The sequence below is a fragment of the Balaenoptera acutorostrata genome, chromosome 3 (assembly GCF_949987535.1).
Source record: "Balaenoptera acutorostrata chromosome 3, mBalAcu1.1, whole genome shotgun sequence".
NCBI lineage: Eukaryota > Metazoa > Chordata > Mammalia > Artiodactyla > Balaenopteridae > Balaenoptera > Balaenoptera acutorostrata.
The window spans coordinates 103153475-103179921 of NC_080066.1; the positions used below are offsets into that span (position 1 = coordinate 103153475).

The 26447-nt window shown below is 42.8% G+C and overlaps 1 protein-coding gene across 1 annotated transcript in view; it reads left to right on the forward strand.

Annotated features, from left to right (window-relative positions):
- The window catches only part of RYR3 (ryanodine receptor 3), a 572028-nt gene that overhangs the window by 329512 nt on the left and 216069 nt on the right, over positions 1-26447 (forward strand). The window contains exons 20-27 of the mRNA XM_057542134.1: positions 11705-11921; positions 16419-16523; positions 18537-18640; positions 19993-20076; positions 21717-21876; positions 23617-23764; positions 24645-24850; positions 25443-25617. Of these exons, the coding sequence (XP_057398117.1) occupies positions 11705-11921; positions 16419-16523; positions 18537-18640; positions 19993-20076; positions 21717-21876; positions 23617-23764; positions 24645-24850; positions 25443-25617 (1199 nt within the window). The remainder of the gene's footprint in view (positions 1-11704; positions 11922-16418; positions 16524-18536; positions 18641-19992; positions 20077-21716; positions 21877-23616; positions 23765-24644; positions 24851-25442; positions 25618-26447) is intronic.

Consider the following 26447-nt stretch of genomic DNA (forward strand, 5'->3'; position numbering starts at 1 on the left):
TATTTTCTCCCATTCTGAGGGTTGTCTTTTGGTCTTGTTTATGGTTTCCTTTGCTGTGCAAAAGCTTTTAAGTTTCATTAGGTCCCATTTGTTTATTTTTGTTTTTATTTCCATTTCTCTAGGAGCTGGGTCAGAAAGGATCTTGCTGTGATATATGTCATAGAGTGTTCTGCCTATGTTTTCCTCTAAGAGTTTGATAGTGTCTGGCCTTACATTTAGGTCTTTAATCCATTTTGAGTTTATTTTTGTGTATGGTGTTAGGGAGTGTTCTAATTTCATTCTTTTACATGTAGCTGTCCAGTCTTCCCAACACCACTTAATGAAGAGGCTGTCTTTTCTCCATTGTATATTCTTGCTTCCTTTATTAAAAATAAGGCGACCATATGTGCATGGGTTTATCTCTGGGCTTTCAATCCTGTTCCATTGTTCTATATTTCTGTTTTTGTGCCAGTACCATACTGTCTTGATTACTGTAGCTTTGAAGTATAGTATGAAGTCCGGGAACCTGATACCTCCAGCTCTGTTTGTCTTTCTCAAGATTGCTTTGGCTATTCGGGGTCTTTAGTGTTTCCATACAGATTGTGAAATTTTTTGTTCTAGTTCTGTGAAAAATGCCATTGGTGGTTTGATAGGGATTGCATTGAATCTGTAGATTGCTTTGGGTAGTATAGTCATTTTCACAATGTTGATTCTTCCAATCCAAGATCATGGTATTTCTCTCCATCTGTTTGTATCATCTTTAATTTCTTTCATCAGTGTCTTATAGTTTTGTGCATACAGGTCTTTTGTGTCCTTTGATAGGTTTATTCCTAGGTATTTTATTCTTTTTGTTGCAATGGTGAATGGTAGTGTTTCCTTAATTTCTCTTTCAGATTTTTCATCATTGTTGTATAGGAATGCAAGAGATTTCTGTGCATTAATTTTGTATCCTGCTACTTTACCAGATTCATTGATTAACTCTAGTAGTTTTCTGGTGGCGTCTTTAGGATTCTCTATGTATAGTATCATGTCATCTGCAAACAGTGAAAGTTTTACTTCTTCTTTTCCGATTTGGATTCCTTTTATTTCTTTTCCTTCTCTGATTGCTGTGGCTAAAACTTCCAAAACTATGTTGAATAATAGTGGTGAGAGTGGGCAACCTTGTCTTGTTCCTGATCTTAGTGGAAATGGTTTCAGTTTTTCACCATTGAGGACAATGTTGGCTGTGGGTTTGTCATATATGGCCTTTATTATGTTGAGGTAAGTTCCCTCTGTGCCTACGTTCTGGAAGGTTTTAGTCATAAATCGGTGTTGAATCTTGTCAAAACTTTTTCTGCATATATTGAGATGATTATATGCTTTTTATCCTTCAATTTGTTAATATGGTGTATCACATTGATTGATTTGCGTATATTGAAGAATCCTTGCATTCCTGGGATAAACCCCACTTGATCATGGTGTATGATCCTTTTAATCTGCTGTTGGATTCTGTTTGCTAGTATTTTGTTGAGAATTTTTGCGTCTGTGTTCATCAGTGATATTGGCCTGTAGTTTTCTTTCTTTGTGACATCTTTGTCTGGTTTTGGTATCAGGGTGATGGTGGCCTTGTAGAATGAGCTTGGGAGTGTTCCTCCCTCTGCTATATTTTGGAAGAGTTTGAGAAGGATAGGTGTTAGCTCTTCTCTAAATGTTTGATAGAATTCGCCTGTGAAGCCATCTGGTCCTGGGCTTTTGTTTGTTGGAAGATTTTTAATCACTGTCTCAATGTCAGTGCTCGTGATTGGTCTGTTCATATTTTCTATTTCTTCCGGGTTCAGTCTCAGAAGGTTGTGCTTTTCTAAGACTGTGTTCATTTCTTCCCAGTTGTCTATTTTATTGGCATATAGTTGCTTGCGGTAATCTCTCATGATCCTTTGTATTTCTGCAGTGGCAGTTGTTACTTCTCCTTTTTCATTTCTAATTCTAATGATTTGAGTCTCCTTCTTTTTTTTCTTGATGAATCTGGCTAATGGTTTATCAGTTTTGTTTATCTTCTCAAAGAACCAGCTTTTAGTTTTATTGATCTTTGCTATTGTTTCCTTCATTTCTTTTTCATTTATTTCTGATCTGATCTTTATGATTTCTTTCCTTCTGCTAACTTTGGGGTTTTTTTGTTCTTCTTTCTCGAATTGCTTTCGGTGTAAGGTTAGGTTGTTTATTTGAGATGTTTCTTGAGGTAGGATTGTATTGCTATAGACTTCCCTCTTAGAACTGCTTTTGCTGCATCCCATAGGTTTTGGGTCATTGTGTTTTCATTGTCATTTTTTTCTAGGTATTTTTTGATTTCCTCTTTGATTTCTTCAGTGATCTCTTGGTTATTAAGTAGTGTATTGTTTAGCCTCCATGTATTTGTTGTCCCTTTCCTGTACCAGTTGGATGCTGTATTAATTATTTTAGTCTGACAATACATTTTAACATTTGTAAGGCAAGACCTCATTATAACTCTTTTGTCGCAAAATTTTCTTAGCCATTCTTGATTCCTGCTTGTTAAGGAGATCGTAATTGGTTGAGTGGGAGACTAGAGTCAATACAGTTAGAATCACGCTGGTTTCCATTGGAAAAGGCCATGAAAAGAGGAGAGTTGTGGAGAGCAGACACTTAAAGCTGGGACCACAAAAAATCCATCTGAGAGCTTCTAGTATGCAAGTGATGGGACTTCCAGAGTGATAACCACTGTGATAGGTCTCAGTACCTCCGAAAGATGGATAAATCAAGGCATATTCATATATTTTCCAAAAAAGGATAAAACTTTCATGCTGTCTCAATTAAATAGACTATTTAGGAATAAAGAATTATCCTTTGGATATGATATTCAGCCTTTGGAATTTGACACAGATATGCAAACATACATACTATACAGCAGGGGTCCCAACCCCCTGTTAGGAACCGGGCCGCACAGCAGGAGGTGAGTGGTGGGCAGCAAAGCTTCATCTGCTGCTCCCCACTGCTTGCGTTACCACCTGAACCATCCCCCCCAACCCCTGTCCATGGAAAAATTGCCTTCCACGAAACCAGTCCCTGGTGCCAAAAAAGTTGGGGACCACTGGTATACGGTACAGGTGTACCTCGTTTTATTGCGCTTTGCTTTATTGCAGTTTTTACAAATTGTAGCTTTGTGGCAAGCCTGCATGGAACAAGTCTATTGACGCCATTTTTCTAACAGCATTATTTTTTAATTAATGTATGTACATTTTTTTTTAGACAGAATGCTATTGTGCACTTAACAGACGATGGTATAGTGTAAACATAGCTTTTATATGCACTGGGAAACCAAAATATTCATGTGACTCACTTTATTGTGATACTTGCTTTATGTGGTGTCTGGAACCAAAGTCACAATATCTCCAAGGTACGCCTGTAATATATGTTTGCAAACATACATAGCAACACAGTATACACATCCCTACACATGTACACACACATATATAGACATATTTATAAACATACCCGTGTAGATGGATATAATATATTGAAATTAAGCATTTTCATTGTTTGTGGTTCTTGTAACAAATGGAGAACCACTATAGTAAAACCTTACTTAAGGTTGTAAATATGCCCATCACAGGTTAAGCCAGAGACTCTTAACATCAGCCTTAGGAACTATATTCTAAAGAGTTGAGAGTTCTTTACCTTTGTTTCTCTGTGCTGACAATATTTCCATGAGAATTTCACCCCAATTCTCCCTTTTGAAGTGTGACAGAATGTATCATTCCTATTGCTATCCATAGGGAGCATGTAGACAACAAGAAGCGTTATTGAAAGACAGAGGCACTGTAAACACAAAGAAAACTGATTGGAACAAACTGATTCCCTCTGGCAATCAGGGGGAAAACCAGCAGAAGCCCCATTGTACATCTTTCCCACCCCATTCCCCGGGAGTAAAGAAAATGAGCAGAAATCTAAATCCAACGTAACAGCATTTGGATCATCCACCTGTTGGCTCAGTGCCTTCTCTGGAGAAGCAAGGTCACTGAGCAGTCAGTTCTCAGGACTGCATTTGCCTGGGTAGTTAATGGCCTTGGTCGCCAAGCATCAGTGCCCTTCCCTTTTTTCTTTGTTTCAACCATATCCTACTCAGTGAGTTTCACTAATTTTCAAAGAAAGCCCACCTACTTCCCAAGCATCTCATCTGAGAGAAGTGCTTAGCTAGAAGTCAAATCTCTGGAGAAAGAGGTCTTTGCCAGTCTGCTGGCTAGTGGACTTTTCTGCATATTCTGTGTTTAGCAAACTATATCCGATCTCAGACGTTGCATGACTTTTAATCATTAACTCATCCACCCGATCCCCCTCAGGTCAAAGAGATAGGAATTTTTGAGTGTGATCTGATTTTTGTTGTTGGGGATTTTTTGAAATCTTCTCTTTGCAAAGATTGTGGCTAGCAGGGGAAGAGATAGGGGGCTGAAAGGTATTCATATGTAGAAGATGTTTCTAGTATCTTGTGTCTAGGTCAGCAGATCATGCATCCTTCTCAGTGCACAGGAGAAAAGAAGCAGAGTTCCAAGATAAGAACAATGAGACGTCTAACCCATTTAGAGGGCACAACTGCTGAGAGAATTTAAGAACTAGGGATCCAGATGCGTTGACTTGAAAAGTTAACAGCTTAGACATAAGAACCTCTTACTCATAGCAATTGAATGAGGGTAAGCTGAAAAGTTGTATCAGGGGACTTGATGTCTCTTAAGCCTCCTTTCTATCAGGAAAATATCACCTGTGTCATATTCCTGTCTTTGGTTCTCAGAACCTGATATGGTCTGAGGAGAGATGGAATCACAGTTGGTTGCATACTTGGGAAATACATTTTACTGAAATACATCCAGCCCATCACACGATGTTTTTGCTCAGGGTCAATGCTGGTCCTGTGTTGGAGTAGCCAATTCTTTTATTTTTACTTATGAGCAAATGAGATCAACATACCAGTACTTACTCTTACATCAATTGGTAAAATATGATTTGGTGCTGAAACCCAGCACTTCCTCTCTGTACTACTTTAGTTCAGTTGTACAAAAAGCTAGAAAGAGAAAACAAGATATTAATCCAAGTTAAAGTACCTTATTGAAAATAAATGTGTTTAATAACAAAATTGAAAAGAAATTATTGTTTTCACCCAATATAGTAGAGTACTTGCCTAGTTTCATAGTGTCCCTCGCAGCAAGGTACAAGGTTATTCCTATCTAGAAAGAGATTCTTCTCCCATCATACAAGCATTGAGAATTGTTTCTCATGTTTACTTTCAACTTCTGTGAGGCGTCTAAATTAGATTTCTCTCCTATGGCCCCATTTTCCTCCTCGGTCTTTACCGAGGTCATGGTCTTGAATTTGTGACCCCACAATTATTTTTATAATTATAAACTATGTTGTTAATAATACCTGATTAGGCTGTCCTTGCCAGCAGTCATTGGAGAGCAAAATCTTTTTCAATTAGATTTACCCACAGTGAAGTCAAAAGCAGCCTGAGTCATTACTAATAAAATCCACAAATCAATATCTGCTCTCTTTTCTAACTATTATGAATGTGCCTCGTTAGTTTCCTTCTCACTGTGGTTTGTTTGTGGAGGGTATTATTAGTGTAACAGGCCCTCAGTGTAACAACCCTATTCATTCTGGGACAGAATTTGGGATGATGCATGTGTACCTTGGAGCCCACCCAAAAGTTGAATTACTTAAATACCAGGAAGCTCTTATGAAAAGGTAATCTCACCCTGCCAAGTGGTATGATGGCATGGGCCACATGGAGAACATTACACAGAAGCCACAGTGTGTAGTGAAATTTGGGAGCTACTTTTAGTTTTGCAGAAAATTGATGAGTTAGTCACTGTAGTAGAATATATTTTATAGCTATGGTTAAATTCCCCGTAGATCTACTTAATCTTCTTACGTAACTCTTTTACCAGCCCTTTCTCATTTATAAAAGCAACACTATCCAAAGATGGTTGGTATTTGCGGTTGCTGTTTGTTTTCTGTTGGTATCCACCAGGCTTGGCTAAAATTCAGGTAACCAGTAGCTTAGCTATTTGCAGCTTGCTGTGGTCAATGCTGTGGAAATTATTACTGAGATAAATATACTTTTGCAGAGAACATGATGAGCGCTGGCTGGATTGCCCTGGGCTTTCATCAAACACTGGCCAGAAAGAAATATGAATGTGAGAACATACATAACTCAAATTGTTCTCCTGTCTTAGCGATATGGACTAAAGATGCAATTATGAATCATGACTTATGAATTGAATTTAGGTCAGCAGAAGCTCGCTAATTCTTTTTCCTCCTAACCACAGCCTGTATCTTTTTCTTCTTTGGAACGCTATCCCAACTCCTGGGAGGAATTCAGTAAGAATAATGGGACATCTAGTAAGACTAAAATGATTTCACAATTTGCTAGTACGCTATGAATAAGGAAACCTAGTCATCCTTTTTGAGCATAGCAAAGGTTTATCTTGATTTTTACTCTATTTTTTTTTTTCATGGATCAGTCTTTCAAACTTGGGGATTTGCGATAGGTATTCTCATGTCTTCTGCAAACTGGCAAACAAAAATGCACAAATCTTAAAAGATGAAATTGGAAATGCTAGTGGGGATTTTTCAATGCAATTTTCTCTGTTTTTTTAAAATTAGTCAATAAAAAATTCCTCTACACATCCTCAAACTTCACTACTCCCAGGCGGCTATTACTGAAGCTATTACTCATCTCTAAAGTGGAGAAATCTAAGGACACAGTCACTGACTGTAATCACTTTAGGAAGAAAAAAAAACCTTGGAGAGCCGATGGCATGTCTGAGTTATAGGAAGAACCCCAGAAGATGATACATGTGCTTTAGTGGAAGAGATTAAATTGATTAATGAAATTGATTTTTAAAATCTATTAATGTAGAGAAAAATTGGAGGGTAAAGAAGAACTAATTTTAATGAGCTCCATTCTTAAATTATCTTTTTATTTTCAATTTAACATTTTTTTGCGATGCTGAGAGATTCAGTGGAACCCAAGGAGCAGGGAAGAGTATACTTAGAGAAGAGAGGTTTATATTCTAATTGGAAATTTAAATCTTTTAAATTTCAAAGGATTTAAAAGATAAACAGTAAGTGCCAGATAACAGATTTATTGGAAGAAGTAGACTAGATAGGTGTAACTTTTGTTGGTTCTCTTTCCACCCCTTCAAATCCATGCTCTGGACTCCTGGATAAGTTCTTGGGCCAGTTCTATAGCCTTCATTACTTCTTTTAAGGCCAGGAACCATCTTGCCAATACTTTAAAAAAAAAAATTCCATCTTCTGAGTAGTATAAAAACTCCAGATTTGTATCCAATTAATATTTGAGCCCTACCCCACTCCCCCTGCAGTTTGAGGTCGGGCTCCTCTTCAGTTAGCTAGCTCCTTTCTCATGCCCCTCTAGGGTCTAGGGTCCAGCCCAGACCCAAGATGACTGGGGGATGGGCACATCTGATGGAGTTGGTGCAGCTGCCTTGTGGCATCAGGACTTTTGTAACAGTTGCACAATTGCTGCTTCTTTCTCTTCTGAGGCTCTTTTGTAGCTTTCTTGGAGAGCACCAGGCTGGAAGCGTCCAACTTCAGTTCCCTTGACTTGGCTTTACCACCTGTGCTGCCTGCTCCCTTCTGGCTGACCCCAGACCTCCCCCCTCCCCCTCCCCCTCCAGCTGCATGGGCCTCCTACCTCCCCCAGCTCCTGGGTTTCTGATCTCTGCTCAGTCATTTGCCTTTCCGGCCAGAATTCCTTTCTGATGGCTGGCAGCTGGCTCATTTCTCTCTCTACTCTTCACTATCACTAGGCAAATATGACCCTCACTACATCCATTGGGTGCTCACAAACTTCTGAGTAGTTCCTTACAGCCCTCATTTGACTCCTGATGGGAAAGAACTCCCATCCCTTTCTCCCTGATGGTTTTCTCCAAATGAATTCTTTACCTTTCTTATCAGCGTGGAGGTATGGGGTGGGCTAAAGCTGAACAGGTTTCACAGTTTTTTGATGGATCCTCATAATTGGTCCAGCACTTCACTTCAGGATGAGAAAATATTGGCATCCTCTGAGTTAGTTGCCTTTGGGACCTCTGCTAAAATGGAGACAGAGCGGATCCCGTTTTAATATCCTCAAATAATTAAGGTGGGCTTCAGGTATTTTATTTCTTTCTTTTGATTGTTTCCTTTAAGCCTGTATTTGATCCCCATTATTTCCTTTGACCTGGACAATCTGGGTGTCCCAGAGGGAGTTCATGAGGACCACCAGTATTGGTGGTGGTTTGCTGGAGCCCTTCCCACAGACTCTGGGCAGCAAGGGAAGGAGCCACAGATGGCGGGCGTGCCCACACCGGCTCCCGTCCAGTCCCGCCTGCTGGGGGGCAGGGCTGTTGTCTGGCAGGACTCGGGAAGCTACCCAGACCATTCCTTCTACCCACTGAAGCACAGCATAATGGCGTTGGAAGACGAATGCTTCAGTAAGCAGTAAACGCTGATTTCTGGCTACGTTAATTTTTCATTTTACAGTCTTTGTGGCCATTCGAGGTGATAAGATTAAGCTGTAAAACCAGATTATCATTCTCCTTTTAATAACTGAATCTAAAAGCAGCATTGTTCTCCCTAAGTGCTACACGGCTTTCCACCTTTCTTGATTTGTTATCTATCCAGAAGACAACAGCAGATTTTAAAACATAAGAGAAGTGTTCAGACTAAACGGAACTGGCGAGAGAGCTTATGAATAATTAAATCCATCTAGACGTCTTCATAAGAGATCATTTGCTTGGCCTTGGAATCCGTACGCTAGTGAGTAACAAAGAATACAGTTGCTGTGCAAGCTCCTAGGAAGCTTCAGCTCTTCACAGGAAGGATGCTCAGTGAGAAGGGAAAAGCAGAAAACTTCCCACACAAATTCTTTGTTCAAAACAATTTAGTTTTATCCCATAGTTTCAGCATGTCAGTAACACAATCTGTTATGTTGCAATTGAATTTTGGAAAGTTCTCAATAAATTTTAAGTCTTAGTCATTATTTCCTGAAGTTTTACTAAATTAGTAACACTGCAGGCTAATGACTCAATTTTGTTCTTATATCATTGTTCATAGTCTTAATACACATAGATCATGCCCTGTCATATAACATTTAACGTAGGAACGTTCACAAGGGACAATTGTGGTTCTAATTCTATATTGTTGTTGCTTACTAGTTTAAAATGGGAAAGTGGGAGGCTTCATATGATTTCCGTAATTAATTTTAAAACAGCATTTTATAAAATGCTGTTTGGATAAAGATTTTGTTTATATTGGGAAGGGGAGACAAATCCTAAATGTCTTTTACTCAGAGAGATTTTCATTTTCCAGTTTTTTTTGTTTTTTGTTTTTTGTTTTTTTTAAGAGAGGCTCTTTTTATTATTTTTTTTTTTAACTTTTGGGTTTTTATTTATTTATTTATTTATTTATTTATTTATGGCTGTGTTGGGTCTTCGTTTCTGTGCGAGGGCTTTCTTTAGTTGCAGCAAGTGGGGGCCACTCTTCATCACGGTGCGTGGGCCTCTCATTATCGCGGCCTCTCTTGTTGCGGAGCACAGGCTCCAGACGCGCAGGCTCAGCAATTGTGGCTCACGGGCCTAGTTGCTCCGCGGCATGTGGGATCTTCCCAGACCAGGGCTCGAACCCGTGTCCCCTGCATTGGCAGGCAGATTCTCAACCACTGCGCCACCAGGGAAGCCTTCATTTTCCAGTTTTATCATTAGGCTACGCACAGTCACAGTTACTCAGCCAACACTGAGACTCTCTTGCAAGGCTGCCCCACCAGAATATTCCAGTTAAAGGACGTGAGATCTAGTGGAGAGTGTTGTTGTTAGAGCTTTGCTAGATCATAACCTTTCCCATGTATACCTCACCCCCCTCCACACACACAGGCTCACTCCATCACCAGTTCCTAACAAAATTGGGATCTAACTGATGCTTTCCGGCTTGGCCTTCGTCACCTTGGTCCAACCCCCCCTCATGTCTCACTGGGACTAGATTGGTGTCAGGTGCCTCCTACATAGAGCAGCTAGAAGAATCCTATATTTCTTCCTCCTTAAAATCCCTTGGAAGCTGCTCACCGGGAAGAAAATCCCAACTCAGAGACCTTGCCTGATCTAGCCCTGCCCCCTGCCACCTGCCACCTCATCTCTTAGCCCCTTGGGCTCTCCGTGTTCTCACTCACACTGCCCTCCACCCAAGCTCTTCCCTACCTCAGGGCCTTTGCACGTGTTGTTCCTCTGCCTGGAATGCTCTTCCTCCAGATTTTGAACTCATTGGCTCCTCCTTTTCCCTCGGGGTTAACAAAAATATCTCCCCCTCGGAGAAGCCTTTGTAGCCTCCAATCTAGGACCCTCCTCCTTCCCCGAGTTGTTTCAGTCTCCCTCTTTATTCCCTCATCAGATGTCTCCCAATCAGTAATTATCCTATTTGTCTCACTGGATGCCTGCTCTGTGACACCAGGGACAGGGTATTCTTTGTTCATTGCTGAATCCCCAGTATGGAGAACAGTGCAAGTCGTATGGGCTCAGTAAATAGTTGTTACACAGAGGGAAAGAGGGAGGGAGTGAATACGTGTAGCTGCTATGTGTATGGATGGATTTTTCCTGTGTAAAATTATTGTTGATTCTGCAGGGCTGTGTATCTTGCCATGTCTTAATTATTTAAAACTGCAGTCATATTTTCTCATCAGTTTAATATGGTTGCAGTTGATCTGCAAAAGCTATATTTCTAGTCCCAAACCTAAGAGCCTATGACCCTCACTTTCACCCTCTTCTTGCAGAGGATCTATGGGCTCTAACCCTAACCCTAACTTAATAATATATATGGGGCTGAAATTCAGCCAGAATGCTGAATTAAAATATTGAAAGACTTAAGTTTATTGGTAATTAGTGCCTGCCATGACTGTGGCCCCCCAAGGATCCTTCCCTCTTCCTTGGGAGGCCCCTGTGGCCACTGCTGGAGTGGGCCAGAGCATCAGGCCTGGATGGCAGCAAGGCGGTGGTGCCCCTGAGAAGGCACTGGGACCCTAGTGAGCAAACACTTGATGCCTATTTGGCACCCCCATGGCTGTAACCACCTGCTGATGCTTCCTCACCGTCGCCCTCATATGGCTACTTTGGGGAACTGCAGCCTCTTCAGTGTTATCATTTCTATTAAAGCCTCTTGGCATGTATACCATTTCTGTTTAATACTCTCGTGTTACTTGATCTTTTACCTGCACCTTAAAATGGGAATGTCCTATTTTCCCCAAATATTTATATCATGTTTTCTTTCATCATTGTGTGAGTAACCTCTCTCAAGTAAATGTAGTTTGAATGTGATCTTTTCAGAAAATAATGTCATCATCATTATCACTGTTATTCTTTTCAAACTGTAGTAATAATATCTACAGTAATGATTCCCCTACTAGAGTAAGGATGAACTTGATTTTTAAAATCTATCGGTTTTAAAGTATAAGTTCATTTTTAAGAACTTAGCTGACATGGTCAACTGAGAATCACGGGCACTATGAATTGACAGTCAGCTTTCTCTCCACTGCTTTGTTGTGTACTTTAGAGTGTTTGCTGTGATGAATCTGAAATCATTCACTTCCCAAAAAAATAATTTGGGTAGGGAGAGCTGATCTTTAACTTTCACTTATTTGGGCTGGCATATATTTTTTTAACCTCTCTCTTCCTGGTCTCTCCAAATAACGCAGAGTACGTTTCCTGATGGGGGGACGTCACGGAGAATTTAAGTTCCTGCCTCCCTCTGGCTATGCCCCTTGCTACGAAGCCTTACTTCCAAAAGAAAAGATGAGATTGGAGCCCGTCAAAGAGTATAAACGTGATGCTGAAGGTGTTCGAGATCTGTTGGGTACCACCCAGTTCCTCTCCCAAGCTTCTTTCATTCCGTGCCCCATAGATACCAGTCAGGTAGGTCTGAGCTGCCAACAGAAGGCAGCCCATGGGGATGATGTAATAGGGTTAAATCCTCCTTGCTGCATTGTCTTTGAAACATTCTTATCATACATTCTACAGAATTGTTGTGATGTGTGAACAACCATTATTCTTCACGTTTCCACCATATGCGGCAATTGAGCTCTTGAAGGATTTTGCAACCAATGAACACGTTAAGCACTTGCTACATGCAAGGCACTGTACTAGGTTCTGTGAGGCATAGGCAGAAGTGTGACAGTATTCTCTGGGAATGCACAACCAAGTTGAAGAGATAAGAAGCTAATGTGTTATTTTTTTTTCAAGTCCGAATGTAATATGCAGAATGATCGTGTACACAAATAAATGCTACAGACATTCTTTATGCTAGAATGTTTCTAAAAGTCTGTGTAGAGAGAATGACATTCAGTCAGGACCTTTAATAAACTTAAATGGAGAGGGGCATCCAGGGGTGAAGTAACAGGAATGGGATGAATAAGAGCCTGGAAGTAGAAACACAAAATAGGGACAGGTGGCAATGAATATTCTCCTGTGGCTGGATGCTTGGAGGAGGAGGAGCAGGTAGGAGAAGAGTGGGAAGTAAAACTGAAAGCAACAGGGGAGAGCATGGAGGCCTCAGAAGGTGCTGGTAAATGGACATTTTCTTTTTTTTTTTTTTTTTAAAGTCTTTGTTGGAGTATAATTGCTTTACAATGGTGTGTTAGTTTCTGCTTTATAACGAAGTGAATCAGCTATACATATACATATATCCCCATATCTCCTCCCTCTTGAGTCTCCCTCCCACCCTCCCTATCCCACCCCTCTAGGTGGTCACAAAGCACCGAGCTGATCTCCCTGTGCTATGCAGCTGCTTCCCACTAGCTATCTATTTTACATTTGGTAGTGTATATATGTCCATGCCACTCTCTCACTTCGAAATGGACATTTTCTTTCCCTTCCCAGGGTCTCTGTTTTGAGAGACACACGTTCACACAGTTATGATGAGGAGCATACAACAGCTTTCCAGTGCCTCTGCCACGCCAGTGCCATTCACATCACTATTCTAGATGTTAGAGAAAATAAATGTAAAGGCACCTTGTCTCTGAGGCACTTGGGGTAATAGTTTGTAGGAGTATGGCTCTTTTAACCTGTAGATGGTCTCTAGAGTATATTTTCCCATAATATCTATATGACCCTATTACATTCATCTCTGTGTTCATGGTCATGCGTCTGCTTCTTACCTCCTGTAGCTAATGATTGTGAATTCTCATTGTCTAGAAATCACAGTGTCTCTCTGCCTGCTTCACAGAACCTAGTACAACACCAGGAATGTAGCTGGAGTTGAGAATGTTGATAGGAAACGAGGTAGGAGTTTGTGAGCCAGAGGTAATCCTAGGAATTGGATCATCTGCTTGCTGTGTATTTTAGATAAGAAGTTTGAGGGCCAAAGAACTAAACTAGCTTTTCTGTGGACACAAGGTGGTTAGTGCCCAAGCAGGGAGAGGTTGTACTCATGGACATGATTCCTACTTCTCTGTGCTGCCCTCCTTACCAAGTTATCAGAGATGTATGTATTACTCAGAAAAGGCTTCCTGGAGGAAGCAAGCCTCAAAGAGAGTTCAAAAGAATGAGGGGAAGTTTTGATGAGGTAGGAAAGGAGGGCTGAACCAGAGTGAGAAGAGTTTCTAAATATACAGAATAGAAGATTTGAAAATCAAAGAATGGAGATAAATCAACAAGCCAGATGAACTTTGATGTCTGGACCCAAAGCTGAATTTGTATAGACCCTGGAATGAGGGAAATGTTGCTGGGAATCAAATAAAAAGGAAGTTCTCATTGGAAAGGTACAATTTATTATTTTGAATGAGACTTTGTAATTTTTTAGAATCTATCAGTCTGTGAAATTATTGTCTAAAGAGAAGTTAAATACAAGATACACAGTCAACTCCATCCTGCTTGGGGCACATTAACCAGTTTGCAGATGAAGTATTGTTGACTAGATCCCTGCCCTTCAGTGCTACGTGTGTCCAGTGCTTGAAGCACCCCCAGGCCCTTGCTGAGCACTGCGGAGGAGGAGCCCAGCTCCTAGCAGCCTTCCCTGGGGGCATCAGTCTCAGGCCCCAGACACCCAGGAGGCAGTTAGTTACCAAGCCAATGTTACTCTATCCCAGCTAGTCACCAATTGAGGTCACTGAAATTATGATGCAGGATTGTTTGTGGAGGCTTCTTTCCACATTTCCCCCTTTTGTTGAAGCAAGTGGTTCCTTCACATGGAAATCCCCCTTCAGGCTGTGATTAATTTAAACAGATTATATTAGTTAACCAATAAAACTCAAATACAGTTGTCATTTGTTTGCTAATAGTTTTCCCCACTTTGCTCCTTATCAAAACATTATGCCACTTAACTTTGACTTTTCAATAATAAGTTGGTTTTTTTTTTAAAGAGTGTCCTTAGTTGAAAGGCCAATAGTGGTTATGACACATAGTTAAAATATTTTATTGCTACTTTTCTCTGTGGTCTCCTTATACATCACTGACTTGATATACTTTTTCTACAAAAAAAAATATATATATACATTTTTCCCATGAGCTCCCCTCCTTGAAAATAATTGGGATTTTTGTAAGTAGTGGAAACACTAATAATCATTATAATAGAGCTAGAATTGTAGGAGCCAGGGAGGTGATACAGAAGGGAAACAGGTCAAGTGTGCAGGCCCTCCTAAAGCAGGGAGCCATTTCTTAGCCCCAGCTGACTAATTGCCAGGCAAAAGTGTGGGGCCAATGTTAGCAATCTTTCAACTGGTCAAGGGAAATTAGAAATCTGGATTTTTATATGAAATCTCCCGTTTCTTAGGAGCTATCAACTAATAAATGAAAATGGTAATAATTCATTGTTTATTGTTATAATTGTAGTAGTAGTAAATTAAAGAAAGAGGGGGAAAAAAGAGAAATTTGAGTCCCCATTTTGTGAACTTTGTGGAGAGACATGAGCAAGGTACCAGGAAAACACAGAGAAACTTTCCCTGAAGGTACCTGGGGAAGACCTCCAAAAGGTAGTGAGGCATTTGAGCTAACTCCAGAAGGATAAATACTGAGGGAATTTGTATTAAGACCAGAGCTGGACAACTGTTAAAGAGGTAAAGACAGATTTTTGCTTAGAAGTTATTGCAGTAGGGGAAAAGGAACTCCACTATAGAGCTGGGGTCAGTTCTGAATACAACACAAACAACTGGGGATTTACAGCTAGGGAGCAGGTTTGGGGTGGGGGTGGGGTGGACGTGTCAGTGATGGAAAATTACTAAGAGGAACATCAGGGGTTGGGATGGATTCTTGCTAAACTGATCTAACAGATTCTTGCTGAGGGCAGGTCAGATAGATCCGATATCACCTGGGGGAGGATGGGGGATGAACAAGTTTGATCAGACATAGAGGGTGATCACATATCAAGGGTGTGGATTGTCACTAAACTGATTTAGCAAGATTCTAGCTAAAACTGGGATCTTGAGGACAAGGCCCAAGGATCGAGCCTAGTCAGAAATAGCTCAGAAGCACCCATCTAGAGCTTGGTCCAAGGAGAAGGTCTTTGTCATTTGCCATGTGGCATGGGGTTGGGGGATATACATATTATGTGTATCATGGGGAGTACTAATAAGAATTAAGGTTGCATGTGCAAGGGCACAGAACTGAGTGACAGTGACCTTTGGGGAGAATTTCAGGAGCTTTGAAAGGATGTGTTTGGGAGGACCGTGATGAGAGGACTGAAGAATGGCACTCTATGCTTGGTTAATACATCTAGTCTGTGTCTTGGGAGCGTCAAGGGGCACTTGGAGGTACTCAGGAGGAGAGTGTTTTGATGTGGTTGTGTTGTCATGGGCTCATCACTCTGGCCACAGTGTGAAGAACAGATTGGCAGGGAGTTGGGGAGACCAGTTGTAAAGCTCTTGCAATGGTCCGGGTAGAAAATAATGGGGTTGAGTGACGTAGAGGAGGGGAACCTTCAGAAAGATGATTAGGAAATAAACATGTTGGATTCTGTGACTGATTAGGTGTTGTTGGTGGGGGATGTAATGCCAAGAGAAAAGACACTAAGATGACTTTATGGTGGGGCCATTCAACGAAAAGAGAAAATACAAATAAGACAAGAAAAAGGTTTTGAAGGAAAAATAATGAATTCAGCTTTGAATAACATGCTGAGTTCACTTTGGTGGGAAAATCCTGCAGGTAGTTGGAATAGTAGGTCTGAACACCATGGCTGGAGACTGGATGGTCAGGAGTGGCCATCTACAGGTGGATGAGATCTCCCAAGGAGAGAGCATAGAGGAAGGGGAGATACGGTCCAGGGGCAGCCAAGAGAGGAAGGAATCTCTAGAAGTAGCCCCTCCTGGGTGATGTGTAGAGAATTCAACTGGGGCACACGATCTGTCTAGATTTTATGACAGATTTCAATACGGTTGATTCTTGCAGTTCTGACTTCTCACTTATTCCTTTTCCTTTTAGGTTGTTTTACCACCTCACCTAGAGAAGATCCGAGACAGGCTGGCTGAAAACATCCACGAGCTTTGGGGAATGAATAAAATTGAGCTTGGCTGGACTTTTGGCAAGGTATGTGTTAGAGTGGCCAGGCCAGGGTGGAGGGTTGGGTTGCCTTGTTACCTGGAAGCGTTCTTCAAAGACTCAAATGAGAGACAAACCTCACAAGCCCAAACCCACTGGCTCTTACTGACTCCCATCCAGCTCTCACTGAGTACAGCAGCCTTGCTTGGGAGTTTGTTGAACTGCAGTCAGGAGTGCTGGGGAGACCAGCTCTGCACAGACAGACCCAGGAGCCTGTCTCCTTCCTACTCCCAGATGCTGGTCTTTTTCTTCAGGGAATATCGAATGTGGTCAACCCTTAGCTCCTCCTTCAGAGCCTCACATCTCCCTTTCTCTTCAGAAAAAGCTGTTCTCTGTGCATGGCTAGTGAAAAGAGGCTGATTCATTGTTGTGAATCAGAATTTGTTTAGTGTGGTTTTCAGATGCATCACTAAGATTAATGGACACGCAGAGGAGGTTAAGGACTCTTTCACTAGAAAACATTTTTCAAAGAGGATGTAAATTGACTTTGTTCTGTGACTTGTGTAAGGTCATGTCTGAAGGCAGAAGGATCTGTGATTGTGAAGCTCCCTATGACCCTGACACTCTCAGATTATGCACATTCCAGTTTAGTTACTGAAAGTGTCCCTGCGCTCTAGCACTTATATATTGATATAGCTCCCATAAATATTCTCCTTATATATGACCACCTCTTTGCTGTATGCTCTTTTTTTTTTTTTTTTTTTTAAGGATTTTCTTATTTATTTATTTATTTATTTATTTTTGGCTGTGTTGGGTCTTCGGTTCGTGCGAGGGCTTTCTCCAGTTGCGGCAAGCGGGGGCCACTCTTCATCGCGGTGCGGGGACCGCTCTTCATCGCGGTGCGCGGGCCTTTCTCTATCGCGGCCCCTCCCGTCGCGGGGCACAGGCTCCAGACGCGCAGGCTCAGCAATTGTGGCTCACGGGCCCAGGTGCTCCGCGGCATGTGGGATCTTCCCAGACCAGGGCTCGAACCCGTGTCCCCTGCACTAGCAGGCAGACTCTCAACCACTGCGCCACCAGGGAAGCCCCCTGCTGTATGCTCTTTTAACACCACAAACCTCTCCTTCGAGAACGAACTACAATTGCAATTGTAAATTTATTTCTATGATGATTGTATTACTACTCCATCAGACTGTATCCTTCGTGGGGCTGGGGCTACCCCAGCTCACCATTGAACTCCTAAGGTCTAGCTCACTGCCCACCACATGGTAGACATTCAACAAATGTTTGTGGAATGAATGAATGAATTAGTTAATGTCTGGATCTACACCGTCCGATACAATAGCTATGGGCCACATGTGGCTACTGAGCACTTAAAATGTGACTAGTGTGAGTTGAGATGTGCTGTAAGTGTAAAATACACATTGGATTTTCAAGACTTTCTATGAAAAACTAATATAAAGTAGCTCAGAAATAATTTCTTATATTAATTACTTGTTAAAATGGTAAGGTTCCAGGTGTATTGGGTTACGTAAAATACATTATTAAAATTCACTTCACCTGGTTTTTTCATTTGTTTTTTTGTTTTGTTTTGTTTTTTGTTTTCTTGCTCTTCTCACATGGCTACTAGGAAATTTGAAATTACAAATGTGGTTCACATTGGTGGCTGACTTTGTGCTTCTATGGGACGGTGCTGGTCCCGATTCTGTAGTCCTTTATGTTCTGAAGAATGCTACCCTGCGGTGGCACTATGGTTCCTTGACTTTTGGACCGGCAGGAGCATGGCTACCACGCACAAAATAGCTTCTCTGGGAATGTATGTTCTGAATGCAGACGCTTGACTAGAAGTGATCCACAGAACACAAGCCACTGGCAGCCTGGGGACGGCGTGTATCATTTATTAGAGAGAAGATCGTCTATTTGCCCATCAGCAAATAGCTGTCTTTGTCTTGCCTGATATGAATTGCCTGGGCCATGTTTCAAAGTGTGTCCTTTTCTGTTTCCCAAGGCAGTGCCAGTTGTCAAAACTTAAATTATATTCTTTCTTACGTTGTCACCTAGATACGGGATGACAATAAAAGACAACACCCCTGCCTTGTCGAGTTTTCAAAGCTGCCTGAAACTGAGAAGAATTATAACCTACAAATGTCAACTGAAACCTTAAAGTGAGTGTTTAATTGAATTGAATTTGGACTAAACAGTGAGTGGATGATTTAATGCCTTACAACTAAACTACAAACCTGTTGTCTCTTGAAAACATGATGCATTCTGACAAATTAGCCAGGATGGGGATTATTCATGCCATGAAAGGATTCAGCATAGTGAATAACACATCTACTATTGTTATTTAGCATATATAGTTCTTTAGAGACCATTTGCTATTTGCCAGGGACAGGGAAAAGGTAGGCAGAAAAAAAAGAAGAGAAACTTAGAATCAAAGGACCAAGTGCCTCTTTTAGTTCATGTATAATCAAGGAAAGAAGATAAGCTATATAGTAGGTTCTAGGTCATACTGAAATTGGACAGCTTAACCTCTCTAAGTCTCCATTTTCTCATCTACAAAATGAGGATAGTAATAGTTCTTATCTCTATATAATTGTTCTAATGGTTAAATGAGATGATAAATATTTTTTAAAAAAGAAAAAAGATAAAGCATTTCTAAAAATGAATGGGAAAACATGGTTTAATTCACAAAAATTCAATTTAAAAGTAACTTTTAGCTTCTCTGTGATCCCACCTGTGGTTTAAACCCTGATTCAGATCTTCATTTTTTTAGCCCCATTTTATATCTCCCTTCTCGAATTCCCTTTGTGCTTGTTACCCGTGCTTCTCTGCATTGTATTTCTCTGTCTGATAGTTGGTGCAGAACTTTTTAACGCTGTGGTTTTGCTGGCACAGTGATGCTCTGTCAGGTTGCTTTGTCTCATAGGCTCCCCGTATGTGATGCCTTCCATCACACCGACCCTTCTTGAGGATGTGGCTCATGGTGTCCAACACAGCTCAAGACACTTCGTACAGGGAGCACGTGGGAAATACTTGCTGACCTCTGGGTTTGCTATTAGGATCCTATCTGTCCTCTGGAATCAGAGAAGCAGGATACAATCCTAATGCAAATTTGTAAACTAGAAAATGTCTCCCAAAGGGGCTATTAACGAACTTTTTGTTGCATTCTTGCTACCGTCTAAATCACGAGTTGGCAAACTGAGGTCCACAGGCCAATCTAACCAGCCACCTATTTTGGTAAAAAAGTTTATTGTAACAAAGCCAAGCTCATCAGTTTGTGTATTTTCTATGGCTGTTTTCGCTCTGTAATGGCAGAGGTGAGTAGTTGTAGCAGAGACATAAGGACCACACAGCCTGAAACGTTTCCTATCTCGCTCTTTACAGAAAAGGTTTGGCAACCTCTGGTCTAAGTGAATGAATATTGTCTGTTTTTATCACTTCAGACACGGGTTAGGGTTCCCACTGTCCTTCACCTTGCAGTTGACCCTTGTTTTCTCTCTCCGTTACGTCACAGAACCCTCCTGGCCCTGGGGTGCCACATTGCTCATGTCAACCCGGCTGCTGAGGAGGATCTCAAGAAGGTCAAGTTGCCCAAAAAGTAGGTGATCATTTAATGGTCAGAGACTTTAATGCTTCAGTCTGAATTTTTAAACTGGGAGGACAGGAGGCCCATGCACAGAGGCAGATGACAGCCCCAGATACTTCTAGCGCCCGCTCAGGATGTCTCCACCAGGTACCTAGACTGCCCTGAAACCCCCAGACAGAAGCCGGCTGAAGTAGAGTATTTCCAGTGCTTCTGCCTGGACCTACACTGCTATCTACTATCGTTAGTTTTGAGCCAGGAGATGTGGCACTCGGGTGGATACGCTGTGTTGGTCTGTAAGAATAGCGGTTGGCACGGGAGCTTGAACATCGCCGGTAGCCACAGCAAAGATTCAGTCCTCTGTCACTGGGCCAACCTTGTAAGTCCCTTGTGGAAATGTGTGTCCCTGCCAAGATTTAATTTGGTCCCTATATCTGCACGTGTCCTCTCCCTCTCGTCCGTACGTTCACCGAGCCATGCGTTCTCACACATTCACATGCGAGCCCACGGGCGCATCCCCTGGCTCACTTGCTCACCCGCACATGTGCCAGCCTCGGGTGCGCACGCGTTCACACCCAGGTGTCGTAATGACTTATGAGCCAAGGCAGTGCCAGCCCTTAATCAAATGCTTATCTTCCCCTTCCTCCCTGTGAAACTCCCAAGCTGCCAAGCGCCATTCTCAGAGGCAGCTCCTGGTGCCAAGGGCAGCTCATCTGAGAGGCAGCAGCTGAGGGGTGGCTGGGGGCAGTGCTCAGCGAACAACACATGTTGACTCTGCCCAAAGTCAGGCATCCCTAGGAGGTGGATGAGGGGCGATATCATGCCTACAGTCGACCTTGTATCTCGCGCTGCTCACAGGTTCTTGGGTCGAGTAGCGCTGGTCTGCAAGTCATCACATTTAGGCTCTGGCCCTGATCTGGGCAGTCCGTGGCCTTGGGGCCCTGGATGCCTCTGGACTCACATTCCCACGTGACTGTGGTCAGTTACTCTCCTGTGAGTCACTCCACTCAGGGCCCTGCTCCTCTCCACTCATACGATGCGTCTACCTGCACTCACACTGAGCTTTTCCCGTCTTCACGTTATCTATCAAATTATCTATCGAATTACAGACATTTGTGACTCCTGGACTGGACAGCAAACCATGAAGTTCACTTCAAGCTCACAAACTCTCTAATGTTATGATTTTTTTTTAATTCTCAAAATGAAGGTTTAGTTTTCTAAGACTGAGTGATCATTCTTTGCTGATTTGTAAGAAACCGTTTGGCTCAAGGTCCTGTCCTTGCCAATGTGGTCATAACCTTTTGTGCTTTTGAAGCGAGACCAAGGAGCTTCGGGTGATGTTACATTACACTGAATGTGCCCATCGTTTGTAGGGCAGAGTAGTTTTCTTAGGAATAAGGGTGGATTTGCACAGACCATCCACTTTCTCCAACAGTCGCCCTAATCTGTGACATGCGTTGGCAAAAAGGATGGTGGATGAGGGTCTTCTTCTAAAGACTTGAGATAGAGCTGAACTGTCCATTCTGCCAAAGATAGAATCTGTGACTGTAGCCTTATTTTCCTAGTGTTCTGACACTCTGTGCTATTGGTCTAAAATCAGGAATGGGGGAGTCGTACAGTTCTGTTCAAAATATATATTTTCCATTTACTTGTAGCTACATGATGTCCAATGGCTATAAGCCAGCCCCTTTGGATTTGTCTGATGTGAAGCTGTTACCTCCTCAAGAAATCTTAGTGGATAAGCTTGCAGAAAATGCACACAATGTTTGGGCAAAAGACAGAATAAGACAAGGATGGACCTATGGCATTCAACAGGTGAGAAGTGCTGGGTCAGGCCTGCTGGAGGAGCCAGGAGATGTGATCATGCAGTAAAATGCCATTTTGCTTTGGTGGGTATTAGGTTGGAAGGTGGAGGTTGCCCTTGCACTCTGTTCCTCATGCCTCAGCACATTCATTATTTATAGAATCATGGGTCTGGATGGAATTTGTAATGGTCACATTGATATTAACTCCAGGCTTAATTCCAGTTTTTCAGCAATGGATAGGCTTACCTTTCCTTTGTTAGTCTAGTTCACTTGTGATCATGTTGCCCTGTGTATATGGCCGCTGGCTGCATCTTCTCTCATTCCCCGTCTTATTGCTTGCCTCACGGAGTGCTGAGCTTTCATGCACTCTCCAAGGCCAAGATAAGGCTCACATAAATCAACGTCACAGCTCAGCAGTATTTCTGGGATGGTCCCAAGTATCTACCACTGAAGGGGAAAAGGAGGGGAAGCTAGCCCAGGAGAGAGGCAGACTAGCCCACCAAGAAGCCTGTGCCCCCTTAACTTCAGTCCACAGGGCCAAGATTCTTGGGCAGGGTTCTTAGTTTATCCAGAGGCAGCCTGAGAGCCCAGCAAGGAATTAAGTGGAGTTTAGAACCGGGGTTCGGCCCAAATCATCGGGTACACCTCTCACTCTGAAATGCCCCCCTCATCTCAGTAAGTACCGGGCTCAGTATCTGGGAAGTTCAAGGATAGCTGTGTGCACACATGTTCATTCATTCCTGAGCCTCCAAACCTGCACGCATCTGGAACCAAGAAGACCACAACTATGGAAACTGTGGCAGGGAAGGGAGTTGGGGATTCAAAACAGCATGTGAGGTTATGATGACTTGTCACTGCTGTTGTCATTATTGTCTTCTTAGTCCCCATTAAGGAACCGAGGAGGACTGTAATACAAATATGTGCCTACTACCATGAAATGGCCCCACTGTGGCTCTGCCACCTTTTCAGATGTTTCTCTGTGAGCAGAGATGTCTGTTAAGAACTGTTGAGGCTTCCCTGGTGGCTCAGTAGTTAAGAATCCGCCTGCCAATGCAGGGGAAACAGGTTCGAGCCCTGGTCCGGGAAGATCCCACGTGCCGCGGAGCAACTAAGCCTGTGCGCCACAACTACCAAGCCTGTGCTCTAGAGCCTGAGAGCCACAACTACTGAGCCCACGTGCCACAACTGCTGAAGCCCGCATGCCTAGAGTCCGTGCTCCACAACAAGAGAAGCCACCGCAATGAGAAGCCCGCGCAGCGCAACGAAGAGTAGCCCCCGCTCGCCACAACTAGAGAAAGCCTGCGTGCAGCAACGAAGACCCAATGCAGCCAAAAATAAATAAATAAATTTAAAAAAAAAAAAACGAATCTGTTGTGAGGAGGCCATAACTGTTTGATTCATGGCATGATCTTTCATAAGGGAATAGTTACGCAAACCCCCATCTGCCTTGCCTTGGGAATGGAGGTTTCTAACCAATTTCGTGACACTTCCTTTTATTCACAGGCTGGCGTTATTGAAATGGGTTTTTTTTTACTGCTAGTTTTGAATGTTAGTACCAATTTTCCATTTACACTCATTTAATCTTGAAGCGGCAAATATGTACATTGGTAAATATCAAGGCACTGGGAGAGGAGCTAGCAGACTCCCCCGAGGAAGCCCGGACTGTCGCTGGGAGTATGTGAGCGGGACAAGCTCTTCGTAAAGATGATAATGCATTTTCTCAGCATCTCTTTTCTCTGGCTTCACATAGGATTTAAAGAACAAAAGAAATCCCCGTCTGGTACCATATGCATTATTGGATGAGCGCACCAAGAAGTCAAGCAGGGACAGCCTTCGTGAAGCTCTTCGGACTTGCGTTGGTTATGGCTATAACATCGAGCCATCGGACCAAGAACTAGGTAATCAGTGGAGAGTGTCCACTCTGGCCCCAGCTTACTAAACAGGTCTTCTTCTGGCGGAATGCTGACTTTCAACAGGTCTAACTTGCACTATTAGAAATGCTGGTGGTGCTAAAGAGTGCCAAACTCAATGGTGTATTTTAGAAGTGGGGGGGGAGGGAGGAGGGACCATGTTGATAATAAAGCAGTGTTCCCATTGACAGATGGTCCTGTAACGAGCACGTCTATGACAGAATCCCACAGGGAATAAGTTATCCTCCAGCATAGCTGAGCTTTTCAGGATATTTGGTCACAAAACCAAGTTACCTTTATTTCTCTTGTTTTCCAAACATGTGAGTATCAGCTTACTTTGGGGCCAGGTAATGTCATCTCTAAATTGAATTCTAGCACTGATTAAAATCACCAGCTTATGATTATTTAACATGTCACTGCCATCTCATACCCCAGGGGATACCATAGGCTAGTGGGGCAGTAAAACATGGTTAAGGGGATGGATTTGGAGGAAGACAGACCTGGGTTCAAATCTTTGCTCTCCTTGGTTTATGGGCTCTAAGACCTTGAACAGGTGAACCTCTCTGAGCCTCAATTTCTTCATCGGTAAGAGGAAGACAGTAATACTGATTTCACAGGATTATTGTGAGGAAAAACTGAGATTTAGTTTCTACTGCAAGGCAATCACTCACTGAATGGTAGCTTGTATTGTTATTATGATACGATGATGATAGTGAAGATTATATTATGAACAGAATGCTGTATTGGCTAGTAGGAGATCTGTCATCAGCCTTTGTTGTTGAAAGTCTTTTGAGGAATGCTCCCTAAATATTAAACCTATGTTCTCTCTCTCCCTCCTGCACCCTCTACTCCCTTTTCTTCTCGATAGCTGACCCAGCTGTGGAGAAAGTCAGCATAGACAAGATCCGCTTTTTCCGGGTAGAGCGCTCTTACGCAGTGAGATCTGGAAAGTGGTATTTTGAGTTTGAGGTGGTGACCGGAGGAGACATGCGTGTCGGCTGGGCCAGGCCAGGCTGTCGGCCTGACGTTGAGCTGGGGGCCGATGACCAAGCCTTTGTGTTTGAAGGCAGCAGGGTGAGTCTGGCTGGTGTCCGCATGTCCTCAGTCCGGGTTTTTCTGCTTCACGTATTTCCCCGGAAGTGAAGAGTGCTGAGTATCTGGATCTCTGGCTTCAAAAGGGAGGAGCCACCACACTGGCTGATGGAGACCATAGAACGATCATCACTTAGTGTTTGTCCCTTCGCTCTTTCCTCGGGAGAAGGGGAGGGCTGCACACTCTCGTCCCTTCCGTAGTCACCTCCGTGTCTGCCGTGCCTCTGAGCCCATGTTCCCCTCTGCAGGGGAGGCTCACAGAACACTGTGCAGCCAGTATGAGGGAAAATCTAACCACTTTGTCTTAGAGGCAGTTTGGCTTGTTTTCATAGCTGGCTAGGTATTGGGAGACTCAGGCCACCTTTTCTGATGAGCCTTGTATATCTTGGTTTCATTCATCTGTAGATGGACCACTTCTCCCTGTGAGTTGTCCTTGGTAGAAAGGGAAGTGCCTTGTAGAAACAAGGTACCACTGCCCATTAGGAGAAATTATTCACGGGGTCATTTCTCTAGTAGTACAGGGCCCTCTAGGCTAGGACCTCCATTTCTCTAAGCCCTCACTCTTGTTTTCTAGGGCCAGCGTTGGCATCAAGGGAGTGGGTATTTTGGACGGACCTGGCAGCCAGGAGATGTGGTTGGATGTATGATTAACCTGGATGATGCTTCAATGATCTTCACGCTGAATGGGGAGTTGCTGATCACCAACAAAGGCTCTGAGCTTGCCTTCGCTGACTACGAGATTGACGATGGTAAATCCACCAGCTTTCCCCTCTTCCACCTCCACGAGATGAAGGGAAATCCAGGGAGCAGGGTGAGATCTTCTACCTCCTCACTTAGGACACACTGACCTTTGCAGATTTGAAACCCTGGTGGGGAAGATGAGATCTTATACTATCATTTTTGAAGGATCAAGACAAATAATAGTGATAGTTGATGTGTGCAGTGTAAACGTAAGTCTGAACTTGCCGAGAGACTGACCAAGGGGCTCTCCTCTAATCCCCTGCCCTGTGCCTTGGCATGTTAAGGTACCTCACGTTTCCTGGTATCACAAAGGAAATGCTAATTGCATGTGGACTAATATCCCTGGCAGGAGAGAAAAGTTGGTGAGTTAAAGAATTATCCTCATATTCTGAATTGAATTGTCAGTCTGAATGTCTGTGTAATTGAACTTGATGCTTTGATGAGAGCCACTGAAACACAGAAGTCTGACTTAGCTGTTCCCTTGAATGAAATAGAATTTATTTTGAAAGTCAAGCATGCTATGAAACCCAAGCACAGTTGCACTTGTTAATGGCCGTGAATAGACTGCAGTCAGGGCAGCGCTTCCAGCTACACAAAGGAGCGACGGGCGCTTCTTACTTCCCATCTGCAGAGCTACGTTAGGTACCAAGGCTGTTGGCACCAGGAGAAGGAGCCCTGGACTGTGGGTTAGCTGACTCGCTCCTAACAAACTGCGTGGCTCCCAGACAGGTTTGGCTTGACTTCTCTGGGCTTTGCCTCCTTCCTCTGTACCAGAAAACAGGATGATAGACTGCATAAGTGCCAACATCCTTCTCAGTTGTAAAATTCTATGGCAGTG